The sequence below is a fragment of the Coturnix japonica genome, chromosome 1 (assembly GCF_001577835.2).
Source record: "Coturnix japonica isolate 7356 chromosome 1, Coturnix japonica 2.1, whole genome shotgun sequence".
NCBI lineage: Eukaryota > Metazoa > Chordata > Aves > Galliformes > Phasianidae > Coturnix > Coturnix japonica.
The window spans coordinates 63,319,136-63,340,988 of NC_029516.1; the positions used below are offsets into that span (position 1 = coordinate 63,319,136).

At 38.4% G+C, this 21,853-nt stretch overlaps 1 protein-coding gene across 2 annotated transcripts in view; it reads left to right on the forward strand.

Annotated features, from left to right (window-relative positions):
• LOC107317376 (metallophosphoesterase domain-containing protein 1) overlaps positions 1-21,853 on the forward strand; it is a 48,922-nt gene that overhangs the window by 19,125 nt on the left and 7,944 nt on the right. For both annotated transcript variants that reach the window (XM_032446387.1, XM_015869976.2), the window contains exons 3-4: positions 970-1,195; positions 18,645-18,760. In XM_032446387.1, coding sequence (XP_032302278.1) covers positions 970-1,195; positions 18,645-18,760 — 342 coding nt within the window. The remainder of the gene's footprint in view (positions 1-969; positions 1,196-18,644; positions 18,761-21,853) is intronic.

Here is a 21,853-nt window from a genome sequence, read left to right on the forward strand (position 1 = left end):
GTCCTGTCTCTGGGTTAAGCTGAGGCTCATCACTAAAGATGAATGTATGTAGAAATGATATGTTTTGAAATTAAAAATGGCAAGATTGCTACTAGGCGCTTTACATTTTCTCTCAAACACTCATAAAGCACTCAGCAGTAATCTTCTGGGAAGGGTGATCCCGGCTTTGTGGGCAGAGTTCCGCTGACAACCGAAGTGGAGTCAGGTTCATTTGCAGTGTTGCTCACAGAAGAACACACATTTGTTGGGATGTGTACTCTTGCCTTCAGCATGAGATTGCTGTTAGGTTTTTCACTAACCGTGAGTTGTAAAATATCTTAAACACGAGTCACTTTAAATTATAGACCGTGGATCCAAGGAAGTCAGTGAGAAAAGAGCTGAGAAAAGCAAGGAATCTCTGGGGGATGTGAAGTTCTGACAGTGAAGCCCAAGGCCTGTCTTGTTTGAAGTCTTGGTCTTCAAACTGGGGCAGGGAGGGCAGCAGACCCATGGGTGACCTAAGCCTTGAGTTAGTGAGACTTTGTCAGTGCAAGCTGGCAATGACCGCAGGGCTGGCAAATGAGAGCTGGGATAATTTTTCAACCACTGTGGCCAGTTTCCTTTGAACCCTAATTTCTGTCACTGAGTTGTCATGGCTGTCACAGTAAGTGATACTTCAATGCAAATGGCAATTAAAGGGAAGTAAATACTGGAGCAGAAGTCTGCAGACTGTTATTTAAGGATGATGAGTTGAAAGTAGTTTCAACACAATAATGCTAAGCAAGCTAAATCGTTCTGTGCCCCGAAGAAGACAGCAATGTCATTTACTCAAAATCACTAGGAGTTATAGTAATACTGAGTAGGAATGTGCTCAATTGTTTTGACTATGTGAGCCTATTATAGGAATCAATAATAGTTTGTGAGTCTGCCTATTTTCTTTGATCGGATATTCCATAAAACAAGTAATTTGTTTGTTTTTCGCTGTTTTAGGTAGCCTGCCTTATGAATACAAGATTGTGATAGCAGGAAATCATGAATTGACCTTTGACCAGGAATTCATGGCTGACTTAATCAAGCAGGACTTTTACTATTTCCCCTCTGTTTCTAAGCTGAAGCCAGAGAGCTATGAAAATGTACAGTCTCTTCTAACAAACTGCATCTATCTTCAAGACTCTGAAGTGACCGTGAGGGGATTCAGAATATATGGCTCCCCTTGGTAAGCAGGTTTTACAGCATACATTAAAAAATATTGTTGATTGCTATCGCATCAGCCATTTTGTATGCATTCAGCCATATTTGGATTGCTGTGTTAGGAAGAAAAGTAGTACTCGATTTGATAAAGTTTTATATATTGTCTTGTAATGAATCACTCTTGTGACAAAATTATATGCTTGTACAGAACAGGTATTGTTAATAAAAAAATGATGGGGGAAAGATAGAGTGCTCCTCTAGACTCTTACCCAGGAGCAGTTCTTTAATATAGTCCTTGTGGGTTTTTTTCTGTCATAAAGTATGTTTTCAACACTTAGTAAGTTTATATAATTACAGGTTAATTTTATTGCAAAGATAGATTCTTTTGACAGTTTCTGTCCTACAGATGATATTTAAGGTTCATTAGTGTATACAGTAGTCATTTAACACAGCAAGCTTGTTTCAGTATTTGTTCAGGCTTTTTTTTTTTTTCCCTTTGCATCGCTTGGAATCCTACTTTCCCTTATACAGTAGTGGCTTTCCTCAACGTACAGCTGAGCTTCTAAATTAAATAAAATTAACAAATTAGGTGCAGCCTAGTCTTTCATGGATTCTGCTATACTGTGTGAACACTTAAAACTCCTTAAAGTATCAGAGATAGGTAGGCCTTGGCCTCCTGACCCCCACCTTCAACCTCTCACATGCTTCTGTGTCACTGACATTAAATTATGATGTTATTTCTGCAAATAAGATTATAAATTAGTTTTTTTATGAGCATTCAGTACACATTTAAAATAAGTTAAAATTTATTTTAAAAGACATGTTTTTAAGATAATATGTTATTCTTCCTTTTAAAATCACATCAGGCTGGAATGTAGCAAACAAGTTGTCAAACCTGATGCATATAACCCAATGTGAATTTTCTGTGTGAATAAACTGTGAAATCTTTTGGATTTTTTTTTAATGAAAATTGGCATTTTCCCATTTGGTTACTTGAGATGGGTGTTAATTTTTTCCAAGCTTATTATTCTACATTTTTCTATATTAAATAGCTTCCCTTTTAGCTGCACCCTTCTCTCTCTTCCTTGTAGTCCTCCAAATCTTTCTATTGCTGGTTGTTTTTTGTGTTTTTTTCAACCTTCCCACCTGCTGTGTTGTAGTTCACCTTCTTGTGTCTATTGTGTATTCAACTGATATGCAATTCACTTTGTTTTCCAAATTATTTGGGAAGATACTAGATGGTATAAATCCCGATATTAACTTCTAAGAAATGCCACTTGGCATCGCTTCCCATTTTGATGTTCAACTGTAAATACTGTAATTATGCTCTGTTTACAATATGTCTGGCAACTTCACATCTTCATTGCAATATTCATAACCAGACACCATATTTCTAGTGTCAGTAATAATTTTCCAGGCAGTAAAGTACCAAAGTCTCATTAAAGTCTAGATAAATTAAATTAAAACAAAGTACTATCTACAAAGTAGTACTAAGTCTAGGCAAAAAGAAATCATTTGAACTTTCTTGGATTGATTAGGTCTGTACAAATCTGTTGAAAAAAACTTTTTTCCACCCACCAAATCATAAATGTTTCTGTAAAATATGATGTGTTGCTTTCCCTTTGTGCATTTATCCTGTGACTCTGCACAAATTTTCTAGGCTGTCTGACATGACCCTTTGCTCTTGAAAAAGATCACTTTTCATTTCTCATGCATTCATTTAGATTTACTGTTATCCTTATTTTTCTGATTCTGTAGTTCTTTGGGTTATATCTTAGCTTCTATGGTATGTGCTTCACAGTGCTAACTCATTTCCCACCCTGTTATGGTCCCAGAAGGTAAGTGTTGTAGAATCCTTTGAAGATCTTCACTTACATTATGTGGGAGAGAGTCTTTGTGATGAAACCTAGGCTGGGAAAGCTTTTTGAACAAAAAGACATAGTTCTCACAGCATTGCAAATGAGTGTCTTACAAAGACGTTAAATTATCCACAGTGTTATAAAGGTTGAAGAAGATGCCTCCCAGAATCTGACAAGTGTAGTTGGTATCCACTGATTCCCTTCCTGCCTGCTAATTCTACCAGTTTTCTATGGAGAATGTCTGTGGAACTGGGGTGATGTTTAAATCTGCCTTTGCATGTTGTCTGGTTTCCATAGGGTTGACCGTCTCTCTCTTCCTCTCTTGATTGACAAGGTGTTTTCTCTTTTTGCCATTTTTAAGCATTCCTGCACCAGCTCTGTTGAATTAGGCCTGATGTTATGCTCACGTTACTCCAGCCAAACTGCTCTTTTTTCTGTCTGTCTGTTATCATGCAATGGTGAATGAAGCAATGTCATATTCAGTGAAAACAGCAACAATAGCAATAAGAAGCTGCTCTACATAATTCTGTCAGAAGGACGCGTAGAAGAAAACCTGGTAGGAGTAACCAAGTTCCATCAGCAAGGCCACTGGTCAGAAAACTTAGGAAGAGAAAAAGCTATTGTGTGTGGGTTAAACTGCCTGACTGCTAAATTGAAGGCCGAGTACAAGTCTGTGCCTAATGAGCACTACTGTTCTTCAGCACTTCTTTTTGTTTCTAATACCTCATTTGCCCAGGAAAGAAAGCTGTTTTCATAGTCTCTCTGGGAAATTAATGTTTCTTTATACATCACAATACTGATAAAAACTAAAAAGTACATAACATTGGTGATCTTTTTATGGTGAATCTTTTATTGCCTTTGCATCATGAAGCCAGTCCTTTATAAAAAGCTTACAAATCCAGTAAAGGCTTCAAAATTTAGAGTTCTTAAACCAGTCAGAGCTCAATAAGAAGGCTAAGTTGCTTGCTCAGTATCCTAAAATGTTTTCTTTTCCAGCTTTGAAAATATGCATATAGGTTTCTTAGTGGATTTGTTTAATTGGAGAACTCCCAATTAGAGTTTCTGTTTGTTGTACATGCATAACTCTAATTAGAAGGTGAGCTATGTAAAAACTGGGGCCCCAGATCCTGCCTGCCTGTTTCTGATTACAGCCCTGACCCTCAGTCTTAATTTACCCTGTGTAAAAATAAATGCAATCTACCAATATCCCTCCTTTATGAAAAAGGCTGATCAGTGTTTGTAAAGTACTTTGAGAACCCTGGAATACAGTCTGAGTGAATGCTAATCGGCATTAATTCAGTGTGATTACCTGTAGGCATCTGTGTTTTTATATGTGACCTGTAGAGAATTGGATTATATTTCTGGTTAAGATGTTTTAGTTGCAGAGTAAACCATGAAAGCTTGATTGGTTTTTATAATGTGCGATTCTCTAAGGCCTTTTAAGTAGGCACCGTTTGTGTGTAGTTAAATATTTTCAGTAGCACTTGGATATTTTGACCTCTACTATTATCTGAAACTCAGTGGTTATTTTTAATTGCAGAGAAGAAATGGGACACTGTCTTGTCTCAGAAACCAATGCTGTAAGTCTCCCAGGCTTCAGGGGCAAGATTGCAGCACCAGATTGAACCTCTACTCAATAACAAAAATGTAACTGCCTTAAGCATTATTTACACTGGTAGTATAATCAAGCAGGGAACAGCCATTTTGATGCCAGTGCAAAAGCTTTTGTTTAAAAATATTTGCAGCACAAAAGTGTCTAGGACCAGGGGACTATCAGTAAACACAGTGAGAGAGAGGAGCATAAAGACATAGGTGCTTCATGAGAAACTTGAGAATACCTGGATTTAAAATATATCCAGAGAATTTTGAGTTTTAAGGGTTTTCTCTATCTGTATTTGGCCAAGGAGGCTGGTGCTCTTCACAATGCACCACACACTACTGGTTCCCGTATCTGGATGAACAAAGCATGAAGCAATTTGCCAGAGAAGTTTAAGTTATTTTTTAGCTCTGTGTAAAATCATAATGTATAGATAACTATGTGGTAAGCAGGAACAACAGTGAGGTGACAGAGTATACATGCTTAGGTGTTTTCAAGGCTTAACACAACAGTCATGGCTGACTGTATCTAGTGACCATTAATGCCTTTCTTGAAGCAGTAGGTTGGTCTGAAAACTCACAGAGATTCCTTCTGAGCAATGTTGCTGTGACTGTAAATCCTGCTGTGGAGCTAGAGTGAGGTATGAGTGTTGATGCCTGAAATGAACGGGTACTAAAATGTCCTTAATGATAAGGAGTTTTTCTCTAATTGTCAATAAGCATTGGACAGTCCAGACAGGTGGTTTGGAAGTCAGGAAGGCAAAATAACAATAGATGTTTGAATTTGTAGCAGAAGGTCTTTTCTGTGTCATCAGACTGGGTGTTATCTGCATGAGGATATCATACATGCACCCATATTAATTACCGATCAGTGAGCATTGTCAGGCTTCAGCTTTCCATGATAGTTCCTAACCTCCACAGTATACGGTAAAACATACTATTATTGCAAAAGTAAGAATGTTAGCTGCACCTAGAACTAAGATAAATCCCACTTGTGCCTGCGTACTACTGATGGTTTTCATTAGTCATACACTGAGTTTCCACAAGATTCCTTCAGTGCACAAGGTGCGTTACGCTTGCTGAATGGGGCACCTATGTATTCTGTGCTTATTATTTAATTACAGTCATTTATTTTTACATGGTGCATGTGTGTTTTGTATTGTCATGAGATCACCTTGCTGAGTTTCATTCTTGCAGGTGTGATCCTGAGCGTTGCTACATCTGCTTCTCTGTAGGATGTGGTTCCAGTAATACTGGGCTGAAGCATGGCTGGAGCTTAACAGGCTCTGCTGTACTATGTTGTTTCTATTGAGCAACCGAGTGAGTAAATAACATAGCCCTCTGTTCTACTCTAGCATACCATAACTAATGAGAAGACCTGAAAATGAATGAATTGTCCCCTTTATCTGGCAAAGGTTATACTGCTGCCTCCTTAATGTCTAATATTGCATCCCTGCCTCGTTTATTGGTAAGGTAAACATTTGCAGAAGCTATTTTATGTTTATGCTCTGACCTTGTGGAAAACAGCAGGAATTTCGATTTAAAGGTGGACTACTGGGCATTAATGGCAAGGTAAAAGTATGTCTTTTACTTGACGTAGCAGGAGAAATATAAGTGGCTGAAGGAAGGCATCTTCTTCCTAGCCGCTGAATCTCCATAATGCTTCTAAGCAGCTGTACGGGGCTGTAGGAGAAAATTCTGTCATCTTGTCCTAAAACAGGCATATAAAGTGGAAGGAGAGCATTTTATCTCTTTTTGCACTGTTTATCATTTTCCACAACATGGCAGAGAGAGTGGCAATCAAACCCCTTTTCCCAAACATGACCATTCTGTTATTCTAAGTGACACGTTGTCCTGGATATCTTTAAAAAGCCCTTTTGGATGAGATTGCCTCCAGACTCATTATCCAGAGAGTGGATTTTTGTTTGGCTTTGATTATCTGGAGGAATCTATTCCTTCTGAACAGAACCTCATTTTTTCTTTTTACAATTTTTTTTTTTTTCCCTAGTGTCTCTGTATTCATATTTCCTTCTTCATTCTTTTGTTATAGCCTGTCTAGAACTTCAGAAACTTTTATTTCCATCAGAGAAAATGGAAGACCAAAGATTAATATCAGTCTAGAAAGACATTTGTGACCATTTGTGCTGAAGTGACATATGCCTAGGCCGGACTCTTGTGGGTTTATTTTTGCTTTTCTCTAACAGGACACTGATTAGATACAGTCCTCACATGTTTACACGGAGGACAACAGCTCTCATACAACGTTTCTGTTCAGATAATGGGAACTGGATGAAGAGGGTTAGGGGTGTGTGTAGGGGAAGTATTTATTCTGTTCGTTTATTGTTATTACTGAGCATCCTGGGTCAAGGACGAGAGCACTTGCTGTGTAATTGTAAGCTGCAGCAGCCACCACCTCAGCCAAAGTAACCTCAACAGGGCCTCATTCTCTATGTCATCACTAGATGACATGCTCCAGATGCCAGAGCTGGAAAGCTGTTGCAGCCTCTTGGCCCTTTTTTTCAGTGCACTGCAGCTGTCTGTACTGTTGTGGCATGCAGCCAAATGCCCTTGTTCAAGCAGTGTAGTCCAGTGTCATCAACAGTGCTTAGCCACAGGTGTATAACATCCTTGTATTCTTTTCCTTGTCTCATTTCGTTTTTTAGTCACAAAGTAGGAGACTTTGTTATACTCATTTTCTGACTCCGTTCTCATGTGTATGAGCATTTGAATGAGCGCGCTTGGGACAGGAAAACTGGTGACCTCCATGCAACTGCAGTAATTTCAAAGAGTAGGCAAAGGGCAAAAGGAGACAGGCTGATTTTCGTTTCACGTGGAGTCTAGTTCATCCATAGCCTAGTCTCCTTCTCAGTGCCTTCCTCCTCCATCTTTTCAAGAGCAGCTATAATAGTCTCTTTCATTCCTCACTGAACTCAGTTTCCATCAGTAAAATAATGTAACAAAGATTTATAGATCCATTTCATGAGAGGGACGTGCTTTCATTTTGCCAGTGATGAATCATCTCATGTTTACTTTGCCAGACCTTGTACAAATCTTTACAGTCATTGAGGTGAACATCAATTAAAATGAAGCTGTATTAAAATAAAATATTGACTTCGTTTAACATAATGCGCCTCCCAAGTTGGGAGCATGGCTTACTCATGACAGAGCAGCAGAGATGCAAGATATTATGTTGCTCATTTCATCCTCTGTAAAATCCACAGAAAATAATCACTGTTCTTCTGCCTCAAAATGACCAACTTGATTCTTAGTTCTTTTTTTTCCCCTTTCATATCTACAAAAAAACAAACAAACAAAACAATTCCATATCTTGCTTGTGATGCAAATATATGGGGAGTAAAAAATGAGTTATTGGACAAAACCATACTAGGATTTTTTCTAAGTAAAATATCTGATCCTCATTTGATCTCTCCTTTCTGCTCCCTCACTTGGTTTAAAGATAAAAGTACGAAGGTCTAAGGTGCAGTTGCTTACACATTGGTTTATAAAGCAGGGAGATACTATTCTAAAATTCTTACAGGTCTCAGAGTGAGTAGATTTTTGAGCAGGTGGTTTTTTTTCATGGCTTGCTGTGTCAGTGCTAAAGTTTACAGAGCACTGTGTGTGGACGTGCTGCAGAGCGCTGGATTTTGATAGCTTAGAAATTTGTTTTAATAATGATGGATATTCCATGATTTTGTAACCAGGAGCTATTTGGAGCTCTTTTCTTTATCAGTGATGAGGCAAGCAATATAAATGAATAATTTAGGTACACAGACATAGTTTATGAGGAATAGTGCTGTCTGGGAGTGGGTGTAACAGGCTCTGCTTGTTGTTTAGAATTGAGGCATCTCAAGTTTCAGATATTTTGGGGAAGACGTTGGCATCGAGGCCTTCCTGATGTGGCTGCGTGATTATGGTTAGAATGCTGAAGATATTTCAGGCATTTAGTCAAAGGTAGGTAAGATGTGACAGATGGGTAAAAATGGCAATGTGTTCAGAAGAGAGAAAGCGAAATTGATCATTCTGTTAAAATATATTAATTACAGTCTGTGGCACATAGATGCAGGTTTAATTGTATTTTAATGGAATGCTCAAGTGATATTTTTATTTCCTCTTCTGTACTTATCAGAAATTGTTTTCCATTTTGGAAAGTGCTGCTTCTAAAATCACTTAAAACTGCAATACACTGTAGTTTAGTTTGCAACATATGGGAGATCGTAAGAATGTTGTTTTTTTTTCCCCTGCAAAACGGTTTTGATCTATTAAATTCAGCTGTTCAGGGGAGGTGGTAGGGAAAAATGTAAGATGTTGAAGTGATCTTGAAGTGTAAAAGTTTTTCGGGTGGCAGAAAGAAACTGAGACTTAAGTGTGTGTTCTGGCTGTTTTATTGTCAGAAATAGATCTCTGAATATATATGCATTTTCTTTTACTAATGGTACTTTGCTAAAATGGGTGCATTTTGTGTGGTAAACACAGCCTGGCAAGCGTTCTCGTTACATGACTTGGAAACAAAGGAAATGTGAGTACCATTCAGTAGACAAGAGGTATACAGTTGTCATTGTGTATGTGAGCAATCAGAATTGAAGAGAGGTCTCTTTAATGAATGCTGCAGTACAAATTAAGTGACTGAAATGAATTAGCGACAATAATTAACACTGCAGGAAAAAAAATGTTTGTGAAACAAGACCAAGATTTCTCAGACTGAAAGTGAATTTTCTGCAGCACATTAAAAGAACATGGTTGTTATTAACTAAATTAACTCTACTTTAGGTTTTGTGAGTGAATGAGAGTGCAAATCTAGCTACACCTATCATAGCTCATAAATATCGTCAAAGAGAAACTAACATGATGAATTCTAGTTGCTATGTGCTCCTGAGAACTTTTCCATTTCCCACGGTATAGCTTTTTTAAGTGATGGCGGTTTGGAACAGCCCTTTTTTTTCTTTTCCTGTTAATGAAGGTTCCAGAAAATGTTTTCTATCACTTAAGATTTCTCCCCAGCATTGCCCAAGGCTGAGGTATCTGGAACAACTCCATCTATGATGGTCAAAATTGAGGAAAAAAGTAAGTCAGACACGCTTCTGTACTGCTTACATATACATGTTCATAATATTGTGGATATGGATCAATTCTCTAACACTTTCCACTGTGATCACTTCTAGAGTGAGCTTAGTCAGTTACTGAATCCAAAGGTCCTTTGCATCCACTCTACATGTATGCAGGAGTGCGGGATGTGGCGCTGTACACTTGCGTGCATGTATGCTGAATGTAGATCAGCAGTTATGTTTCTTTTCCATAACACTTTTTGTATGATAAACAATGCTGTTTCTCATAGCATCTGAATGCATTGTGTGGCTTTGTATTTCTGTCTGTGAGTGGGGTTTCGCGTTTGCTTATTTTGCTGCAAATGTTTCTAGCTTTAGTTAAATCTGAGAGCCGCTGAAAAATATATCGCTTTAGTTTAATTAGCTTGGTAGAAAAAAAGTCTTTTCTTGGGCAGTAATTATTAGTTGTATATTATTAGAATGAAGTAGTTAACATTCAGTTACTTAGCAGAAATAATTGAATCTTCTGATCCAGTAAACTAGCTCACTTTGGATTCAGCTGGTTTTTAATTTAAGACCTATAGAAGAGGAGACCTGTAATCTCACTGCAGGGAATTGGCTTCACTTTCCTGCAGTTCATAAACCACGAGAGTGAAATAGCAATCCCCCATAGCTGTTAGTTTTCTCTTGATTCTACACATTTTCTTCCAAGTTTATGAGACAGGGCTGATTTTAAACTTTGAAGTGCTTTTTTGTTTGTTTGTTTGTTTGTTTTTGTTGTTGTTGTTGTTTTGGTGCTTTTTTTTTTCTTTTTTTCTTTTTTTTTTAATGTTAAATTATTTTTCTGCGTGAACAAAAGGCCCACCAGCTCTATCTGCAGTCTGGGCTGGAGTCTCAGACAGAAGCAATTTCAGGATGTTTGAAAGATGTAAACACAGTTGGGTACTGGATGAGCCCTTTGGCAATGATCCAAGAGAAGCACAAATAGCTAACTACTTCGGGGCGGACCCGTGTGGAGCTGATTCTCAGCTGGAGTAAACTGGCAGAGCTCCACCAGCTTCTGAGCCCTTTATGCAGAGTGAGGATCAACCTTCCAACTTAACAATCGTTTATATGCATGTGTTTTCTGCAGGTTTTTGCACAATAGGTGTGTGTTGTGCAAAATTTTGCTCAGATGGGCTTGCTCCATAATCTTAATCCCAAAAAGAGGCAGAGGAGAGTCTTTAGCTTTCATTATTCAAATGAAGGGTGAATCTAAGGGGACAGTTCCCCTGCAGCTTCTCTCAAAGTAGCAGAGGCACAACCCCCCTTTTATCCCTATCTCCAGACCACACTGTCACTCCTCCATTACTCACTGACTGAAGTACTCAGAAGTTAGATACTTCCCAATATGCTGAATACATGTTCTCCCTTGTATGTGCACACACACATTCCCCCCCCCCCCCCAGTGTATCATGGGGAGGACACACATGCAAAAGGAAATGAGTTGGAGAGTGGGAGGATCAGAGGAGTGAGTCTGGACAAAGAAGAAGTTGAGAAAATTGAGCAAGTAGCAATACAAATAATTTCTAATGTCATTTACATCACATGTGCAATTAACTCTTAACTTTATGCTGCCCAGGGTAATGATGTTAATATTAATTAGCCTATTAAGCCTATGCAGTAATCCAAAGTTCATGAGTTCAAGTTCTCAGTTGACAGTTGTAGCTTCTTGTTTCAACTGGCTCTTCTTCCTGATAAGCCTTATTTTGGTGAAGGTTTCAGCTGGTTCTTCTTCGTGATGAGCTTTATTTGTGAGTACAATGATCAAGCAAAGAGAAATTTGCAAGCCTCTGCACAACTTGCAAGGGCACTTTGTTCAGAAGCTTCTTTCATCTCAGGTGCATTGCTATGCTGAGAAATAGATGCTGACTTGACATTGTGCTCTAAGGAAGTGTGGTATGCAGACCTGCTACCACTAACTAACGCAGTTATCTCAGTTCTTTCTATTTGTCAAGACCAGGATTTAAGAGGTAAAGCAGTAGTCTGCCATTTATTGTCTGTTTAACATCAGAATCCTTCCTTTGGGTTTGATGTTCAATAATTTAATTTTATTAATAAATTACCATTGTTTAATATGAATTATTTTCTTCTCCAGTAAGAAAGTAGAATAAATTGGAACCAAGGTTAAAATGGAGAGTTGTACTTGTGTGTGCCTCATATTTCCAATTGTGTAATTGACATAAGATTAGTGTATGATTATTTTGTAAGGATACCTCAGAATTCCTAACTAGTTGAATGAACATCCAGATGTTGAAGCTGTAAATTTTTTGCATGGAAAGTTCTATTGCAGCAGTTGTTTTCCACTACAGTAGTGTGGAGTGAATTTAGGACTGCAGGAAGGCATTAGCATGGAATTTAGGATTACGTGAATGTTTTTCACTTCAGGTAAGAATAAGGCATACGAAGGATCAGTATGTGCTTTTTAAAACAAGCAATAAGTTCATCTGTTGCTAAATTGAAAGTGTTAAAAAGAATGCACTTTGTGCATATATATGCACGTGCTGTATTAATGTATTAGTTTTGGAAGCATTTTCATGCTTGTTTAGCTCAAAATGGCTTTGAATTTTCTTTAAAACATGAAAAAAAGAAAAAGGAAAAAAAAAAGAGGAAATAACTGGCAGACAGTTAGTCCATATGTCCCAATTACTCCTGGTGTTCTTAGAAAAGAATGCAAACCTGATGAGTTACTAAACTGAGAAGTGGCTACTGTGAGGACCTTTTTTATCAGTTCTTAGTGCACCTATTACACATCCTATATATTTGAGTCATACTTCATGTAAAAGAGTCCTTGCACCGTAAAAAAGCCAAAGTATAGCATCTCCTTTTAGAGAGATGTTCCATCTCTTCATCTGTTTGAGTTCTGCAAAGCTTTGGAGCACTTAAGTAAAGTCCAGTTAGCCAGATGTGTGGAAGAAGAATATGTTTCTTTAGCTGTGTGGTCATTTGATAGTGGAAAAATGTAGAGGTGCCATGCATAGATACGGCTTGAAATTCTTCTGTACTGACTGGTCCATTGGTGGCAAGTTTTGTATCTAAAAAGACATCATGACTCTACTATGGACAGAGGGGCTGTTCACCCTTCCTCTTAACCACCATGATTGTCAGTTACCAGTACTGGAAGTACAGACTAGACAAGCTACCTGTACCTATATTTTTAGTGTTGGGAGTCAGACTGCGGGAACAGATTTGAGGTTCTCAGGAGCTAAACAACGTTGTCCTGCCTTAAGTCCATAATACCGTGCTGATTGTCCATACAGTTATACACCTGTACCTCTAGCATTGAATCTCTTAGCTAATTATTCCAAATGAACTTTTAAGTTTGTTTATAGGATTTATTTTATTATTTATAAAAAATATCAGATGGGATATTATCTTTTGTCTTCCAGCAGAATGAAATAATCTATTTGTCTTTTGTGCTGGCATGTTTTAAATTCAGTCTTTCATTAATTTTTCTCTTCACCTGTTATCTTCTGTGTTCTCGTTATGAAGATAAAGTGGATTTCATTTTATTTTTTATTGTTTTGTAACAGATTAATGTTTAGAAATGATCAGTTCCTTTTAGTCACAGTTCATTCTTTCTTCTTTCCAGTCAGAGATGTATGAAAACCTTTGCTGAACAAAAGACGAATGATTTTATGTGTAAATCAAATTGCAAAAGAAATAATTATTGTCAAAGGGCCGCATTCTGATTTTTACATTTCTTTCCTTTTGTGAAAACAGTAATAGAATTTGATTCAGTTTTGAGATTTACAACCTTGGATGCAGTGCAAGAAAGGCAAAAAAACCCACAAGAACACTGCAGACTTTCCCATAGAAGAAATATACTGGAAATATACTTGTGGCCAGCAGGCTGATGGAGGATGCAAATTCAGTTTGCTGTTCACTGCAGAGCCCTAAGTAACACTGTGCAAGGCATTTAGTGCCTCAGCTGAAGTTCTTAGCTTAGTTCCCTTCCCTGCCACTTTTGGCTTGCCACCTGTAAGCTGTACTTGGTGGCCAAAGGATAATATCATCTATGAGATTAATCATCATTTGCATTTAACAGATTTAAGTATGAGGCCTTGACTTTCTCTAAAATACTGTGGCTCCTTCTACTGTTAAGAATAGGTGACTCTTAAGTTTCTTTGAAAATGTGACACCCTTGTCAGTTTCACATGAAAGCTGGTCATGATATGAGTTACCTCACAACTTCTGAAATCCATTTTTTTTTTTCACATCTCAGTTATACTGTTAATGTAGCAGATGCCAATATGGTGAATGCTTGTTGAGAGCCTACAGACAAGTATACCTTGCTTGTCCCTGCAAACACCAGTGGTCCAATGGCTCCTTTGATTCCTGCCTGATTTAAATAGTCCTCTTGTGTGCAAGAGGGGAAAAAAAAAAAAAGACAGAGCAATGCTATTTCACAACTCCTTTAAATGCAGAAACAGCTGGTGCCAAATGCATGCACACATACACAAACACACACTAAAAAAAAAGGTGAGCTTTTTTGAATTCTTACTTGGATAGAGAAGAAAAAGCAGAGTGAAAAGCTGCCAAAATAATGAACTGGATAGTTACTGAGAAAAGGCTAAGTAGGCAGTTACAGAGGCTGGTTAATTTCAGCTAATGCAGTGATGGTGAATGTGAAAATAGGAAGGATGTGACCTAGAAGCAGATAAGGAAGGTATATGGTGTAGACATTACTGTATATCCCTGTTCTCAGACCTGTAGCAAGCAGTAACAGGTTAAATCAAGAGCAGGAAAGATTTGGTTTATGTGTGACTCTGCAGTTGCAGTGACAGAGCAGAGATGAGAGGATTTGGTCCGTTCTTTTCCTGCTGAGCTTCTTTACAGGCTTTCACTGGCCACTATCTGCTTATATTCCTACCGGAGGAGCAACTGCTGTGGAGAAAAGACTGAAACAAGTTGCATGTGTTCATGAACCACTGAAATTTATCACTGAAAAGGTGATAGAAATCTAGTTAGAGAATTTGCCTTTCAGCTGCAAAAAAAAACTGTCAGTAGGAAGCATTACAAAAATGAGGATCTGTAATGGTTGTGTTCTAGTTATATATTTTTTGCTATTCAGGTGTACACAAGATGTTGCCCTCTGCTCCCTTTGATATGCTAATGGCTATTGAGTCTGTTGCCACCCATAGATCTCTGTGGATTTTGGACTCTGTAAGGGGGGTTTCCTTTGAAGTCAACAAGAGTAATTGCGTGCCTATTGGTGGCAGGATTTGTCTTAATCAACTGGACAGCCTAGCTGGAGCTGCTGCTGTAAATCTCTCAGCCCTGAAGTTCTTTTGGTGGCTTGCACTCAGCAGGCACTAAGGGAGATGCTGTGCTTGGAGTATTTTTGTAACTGCCCACTGCCTGCTTTCCATGATCATTTGTGGCTGATGACCGAGTACCACGTAGAGAAAGGAAAAAATCTGTTCTTTAAGTTAAAACATTCAAGTAGAATCAAGGTAATGGAGATTTACCATCTCATTGCATGCAGTAGAAAAACGCATGTACATAGATAGTTTTTTGCCAGTCAAGTATCTTGTTTTGTATTCCCTTGTATGTCTGATGAGCAGACTGAGATGTATACCAGTGGTTTGAAAATTGAAAACCTTCATTGTTCGTGTAAATTACAGGTCAAGTCTTTGTAGTGCATCACTGCCCTTCACAGTGAATCACATGTAAAACTAAGTTATGCCCCATTTAAATGACAAAAGAATTCTTGGACTACACAGTAGCTCCTTCCAGTAGTAGCTGAATAAAAGAAGGAAAACTAATAAATAATAAATAATTAAGATGGTAATATATTTGACCACTTTTTTATTTTAATATGACTTTTTTTCAGTTATTATTGTAACAGAATTGCTCCTTTCAAAGACAACTAAAGTGCTAATGATAGCTAAGAAGGTCATTCACAGGAGGTTAAATTGTTTTAATTAGCATTTATGAGAAGGTTACTGTAAGAGTGCAGGAAGATGTTAAGGGGTTAACCTATAAGAGATTACATTGTAGTCAGTGTTCTGTTAAAGTTTGAATTAATTTTTCCCATGGGTTTTTCACATTCTAATTTTCAACTAAATGAGACATCTGTTTCAGAAAAGGAAAATTTGCTATGGTTGTCATAGCAACTATCATTCTGTAAGAAAATTATTCCAATGGTTACTTTAGAACAGAAAGATAGAAATTCAGTACATAAAGCAACATCCGACTGCTAGCACATATTCTGATAATTCATCCCTTTTTGTGTGGTGGATTATTTGACCTGTAAAACTTGTTCATATGTTTTTAACATAAGGTTAATTGTGCTGTAAACAAACTTACTTCCAATATATTTCCCTCCTAGAGTCTTATGTGTAGACTATTATTATTATTTTTATCATAATAATAATGCCGTTGAATTTCAGTAGGAAATTGAGAGACTGCAACTGTTCTGTTTAAGAAGGTAAGACCTAAATCAAAGTACATTTCTACACATAAGTACTTCAGAGGTGAATTACATTCATGATGTATGTCTTTAATGGACAAATACGGTTTTGTTGCTTGTTGTTTTTGAGAATAGGAGGTTTTGTCTTTGATAACATACGGTATAGCATTTCCTTTATAAAATGTGAACTGTTATTGAAAAATAATTGTAAAAACATTATGCTTTTCATCAGCAAGTACTGATAAGGGGATCCAGAAATAACGTGCTCGATACTAAGACTTCAACTTTGCTTACAGGTTCCATCATAAATGGAAATCTTAGACCAGGTTGTCTTAGCTTGACATCCAGGTCACAGACTTACTAGTAGGTATTTGAGAAGATTTTTAGTTCCTACTCTGAAACTTTGATAGCTGTTCTGCAGTAAATTGTCAAAAGAGGGGACCTGGGGGGTTATGAAATCCTCACATGAGTGTAAAGATGGTTTGGCTTTGGGGGCGGGGGCACTGAAGTGCATGATTTTTCTTCCTTCTCTTAAATAAAGCACTCTGCTGTCCTCTGCTTGAATCCTTCCTGGGACTCCAGATTTTTGCCCGAAACACTTCAGGCATTTCTTTCGATGTCGGGATTGTCACAAAAGACAGCATAATGGCTAATCAGGCGAGTCTGAACATTTTCCTTTCACAAAAGAACAGTTCCAGCATGCATACCTTACAGCCCTGCAGCTCGGGTGGGTGCTGCTGGCACAAAGGGAGGCTGGGACAGGGAAAGTGCTGCGGATCTTAATAAGCAGATTATGCCTATTGATAAGGGGAAATGGGCTCTTAACAAGCTACCATGTATGGGCTGGGCCTAGGAGGGACAGGTTGAGGCCCTCACATCTGCATGGTCCCATTCATAGTCATTTGGATTTCAGCGAGATTAAATTGTGTTGACACGACCTGTGATGGTCACGATTATTTCTCTTTATAAATGCTTCATTGTGTGCTTAAAATAATGATTCTGGAGGTTGTTGACCTTCTCTTCTTTGGCAAATATTGATCTTTCTCCTTGAGTTCTTTACAGGGGAACAGCCAGTTCCTCTGTGCCCAGAAGACCACAGGCTGTTGGATGCATCCTGACCCCGCATCCCTTGGGATGGGGGCTGTGTTGTCCTGGGCCATGGGCAGGAGCAGAGGGCTTCAGTCACTGTATCTCAGCAGTGATGAAGCAGGATCAACTGTGCTGACTGACACCGTGCTTGCCTCTTGATTGCCCTTGAGAGTATTTTCTGTCTGAGATTTTGCCCCTGGAAAACTTGCTCTGGGCCTTAATGCAGTTTGCCAAATAGTTGAGTGTGTTCACCTTAGTGTCAGGAAAGGCTTGAAGTGTGATCCCAAGGCTGGTATGGGGAGTTTGGGAAAAAAAAAAAACAACAACTAACCTTTGTGTATTTTTATAAAGCCTTCCACTTCTGGAACATCTGAGCACCTTGCAGACTCAAGCTTCTTTATTTTAATAGTATTTCCATGAGACAAAAACACTTCCATTCTGTCACTGGTGAACTGAATATAAAGATCAGTCTTCCCAGGCCTGGGTTTGGTTTGTGTGACAGTATCACGCACCAAAGTTACAAGGTAGTGAATAGAGCACAAGTGATCACCACAGCAGTAGGAATGGAGAAGTCATGTTCTATGGGCCAGTCTGTGTTCTTGCTAGGAGGAAACAGTGTTGGAAGCTGAACCGCTAACCAGAAGCACAGGGTTTGAATTGTGTGGGTATCTGCAGAAGGCAGCTGCCCTGGTCTCAGCCACCTGCCTAAGAAAAACATTTCTGCTCCATTGGTGCTGCTCTTAGCATCGCTTCTTCACACAGCATTACTTCCCTCATTGCAACTTCTGGAGGCTGAGATACAGCGTCTGGTCCCATTGGTAGATGTACTAAGTTTCACATTTTGTTTTTTTTTTTCTTTCTTTTTCTACCTTGGACACACTGGATGCTGTGTGATGAGGAGCTGGAAGGTGAGCTCTCTCCTAGCCATGGGCATCCATGGCCTTTGGTCACCTCTAGAAAAGCTGAGGCTTTTTTTTGTCTGTAGAAGGAAGAATAGAAAAGCCCCCTTCTGCTTTTCCTTTTACCAGAATTTTCTTTTCTTCCTGTTGGTAAGCCACGTCATATTTTAGCAAGCTGTAGGTTTTAAGCTGTTTTCAATAGACATGTGCTTTGCAGCTTTCCAAAAGGAAAAGAGGAAAATATATCATCATGAAGATTGCAGACGTGCTAATTTTTGAAATGTTAGTCAAGCATCAGTAATGGAACAGGATGAATAATAGCTTCATGAGCATTTTCTTTTGTCTTTGCCATATATTATGTTATAATTCATATAACATTGGTTGTACAGAAAAAGAGTTTCACACACACACACAAAAATGAATGCTATTTGTCTCTCCAGATTCCATGCTAATAGAAAGCTAATCTCCATATTTTAACTAGGTAACCATACATGGAAGTAGCACTGAAGACATTCTCCTCCTCTCTTGGCAGGCAACCTTGGTTTTATGGCTGGGGCTTTAATCTTCCACGAGGCCAAGCACTATTAGAGAAGTGGAACCTTATTCCAGATGGGATAGATATTCTTATAACACATGGACCACCTCTTGGTAAGAAAATATTAATGCTGTTAGCTGTGAATTTCAAATGATTGTACAGTAATTGTTGGCTGTCCTTTTTGTTTTGAGTGGAAACCTGACTTATGAAAGTCAAAAGTAACATCCTTACCGATGTCATCAGCACCAGGACGTATGAAGCATGGTCCAGTCTTGGAGAGCAATGCACTATTATTTTGTAGCACCATCATTCTCCCTCACCTGCACCAGCATTCCCCCTGTCAACCATGGATTTCCATTCTGACTGGATTTATCTCCTGCCTCACAAACCCAAATGCTGTGGTAGCTGGTCTGTCTTTGGATAGGGTGAATTGACTATTTTTATTGCAGTACAGTAATAGTAACGGGACTGCAAGAAACAGTTTTACATTTGTGTTTTACAAGTAATAAGCATACTGATAATACAGAGCAAGATGTGAGAGATTTTTGCCTTCTTGTGTAATAGTGAAATGATCTGTGTTATTGAAATGAAATTATCAAAGAAACTTGTCCTGATACAGTAAATACTTTGTTTTTTTAACACATTTCTCAACAAATCTAACATATAGCAAGCTATGTCTAATGCTAATATTTATTTACATCTCACTAATTTAATAACTGGACACGGACATGAAGAATGTACTGAAATGTTTTGCTGCCTTTTACTGCAGAGGAGTTCTTTGTGTAAGATGAAGGCAGTTGGTTCCTTTAAACCTTTAGATTCCCTTCAGTCCTCCATTTCCCGAAGCTAAAATCCTCTTGTCTTCATAGTATCATAGTATTATAGTCTCGTGCAGGTTGGAAGGGACCTTAGAGATCATCGAGTCCAACCCCCCGGGATTTGAGCCTTCTGTGTAGCAGAGCGGCACTTCTACCACTTGCGCCACAGGGGGATTCGAACCCAGGGCCTCCGGTGTTGCAATGCGGCATTCCTACCACTTGCACCACCGGGGCACACCCTTCCACCCTTTCTCCTTCTTTTTTAAAATCTGGAGGAGAAAGTGTCCAAAGGGTTTGTGTTTTGTTGTTTCCTATAGAAAGACAAGTTTGCATTCCACTGCTCACTAATCCTGGTGAAAGGGCTGCTTTGCAAGCTTGGTTTCTCACAGAGCAGGCCTGTGTACTTTTGCTGTACCAAACTGAAGTCTCATGCCATATCACAGACTGCTTGTAACCTGGACCTGCATCATAAAAGTGGATGGCACAAACGAGTTGTTTAGGCCTTGATATATCTTCTCCAAATGATTAGTAGTGGAGATAATCACGATGTAGATTCAAGGCTTCCATTGTAACAGTGGATCTTTGACACTGTGTTGTTCATAAGTCATACACTTTTAAAATTTCTTGAGGAATGTCAGCACATTAAAAGCTGTTTTTAAAGAGCCTTTAGCTCTTCCTAATATCCCTGTATCCCTGTTTGAAATCCCTTGTCTGAAGGTAGAGAGCAAGTTTAACACCACTCAGTTTCAGGAGCTGTGCTAACTTAGTCACTTGTTTTTGTTAATATTATTATTGTTAATAATAAGCTTGAGCTGTCCTCCAAGGATTTTTCATTTTCAAGTTCATATATCTTTCTATTTTTCATATTGATATATTCATAGCACAGAACGCTCTGCCTGAGAGCATCAGCTGTTGGTGTCCCTAACACTCATGGCAACAAATACATGACACTTCAAGAGAAATTAGCACTATGCCCAACTTACAGAACCTCCTGAATTTGTAGCTCTCGTCCACTGACAGTATGGAAGACAGGATTTTCCTGACCCTCCAAGCTAATTATTTTAACCAGAAAGCTGATTACTACTGTTCTAATCTCAGATAGCAAGATCAGAGCTGTTCCTAATGGTCATGTAATGCAATCCATGCTCTTGCAAATTCAGTTGTTTGTTTGTTTTTTCCCCAGCACGTTTGCCTAAATTCTGTCTGTTACTCATTTTCTGTGCTGCTTTCATATTCCCTCACTTCCGAAAAGCATGCACCCTCCTAAACTAAGTAATACTACATTATTAGATAGACATAAATTAGTCCACATGATTTAGAGGCACAAGCAACATTCAGAGTTTATGAACTTCTTTGTTTCTAATGAAAAGATAATCCTTTCTTCAGAGCTTATAAAATACGTTATTTTATTAAGTGCTAATGCCGATTTCTAAGTCACCTTATTTTTGTTAGCTTTATGTGCAGTGTAACTTGGAAAGTCTTTTCTCTGACTCCCAAAGATCTTCCTTTATGATTCTTTCCTCTTCAGAAGTTCACTTATTTTGTTTGTTTGTAATTTTATTTCACCCTTAAGTCTTCATTTCTGGCTGTCTGCTTGATTGTCTGTGACAAAGATTTATACTTTCCTGACAGCTGCAGAAACCTGTTTAAAGTAACCAAACATTAAAAAAACCCTAAGATGATCTCTAATTGTTAGCTAGGTGTAATCAATTATTCTTAGTTTGTGTAGTCAGGTGTACATAATAAGCTGCTAACATATGGGAAAGCTTCAGAAGGTTGATAATGCATGTAAACAAAAACATGTTCAACATAAATAATGCTTAATTTAATGGAGAAGTTAATTTTATGGATTTTTGTTTGTGAAGTTTTTGAAGTGGAAATACTTTTCCCTTTATGTTCACCGCAGACATTCTGACAATTAACTGTTTCAAATCATTGAGGTAACAAAGCCCAAAGTTATAACGGGTTTCCTGTGGAAGAAAAAAAAACCACGTGAACTGAATTCCTGAGGAACTGCTGGTTTCACTGCGACATCGTAAATAGTTGTTATTTCCTACAGTGAATTTTGAAGTGTGTTGGGTGCTTTGATCTGTCTGTAATTCAGCTGGCTTTCTCTTTGTACATCCCATCATTGGCTGCTAAGCAGCATCTTCAGAGATATCTGAATAAATTAGGAGCCAGTGTCCACTACACAACACCCAGTTCATAACTGTGATAGAAGGGCAAATTTCTGTCATTCTGATAAAACCCACTGAGCTCAGTCTTCAGGTGCTGGCATCTGAAGAGGTATTTTTCAATGTGTGAACCTTTCAGTAAAGCTGAAAGCTTTCCCAAGAGCTTGAATACCACACTTCTGGCCTTTTAAGCCAGCTGGTTAGATGCTACTTA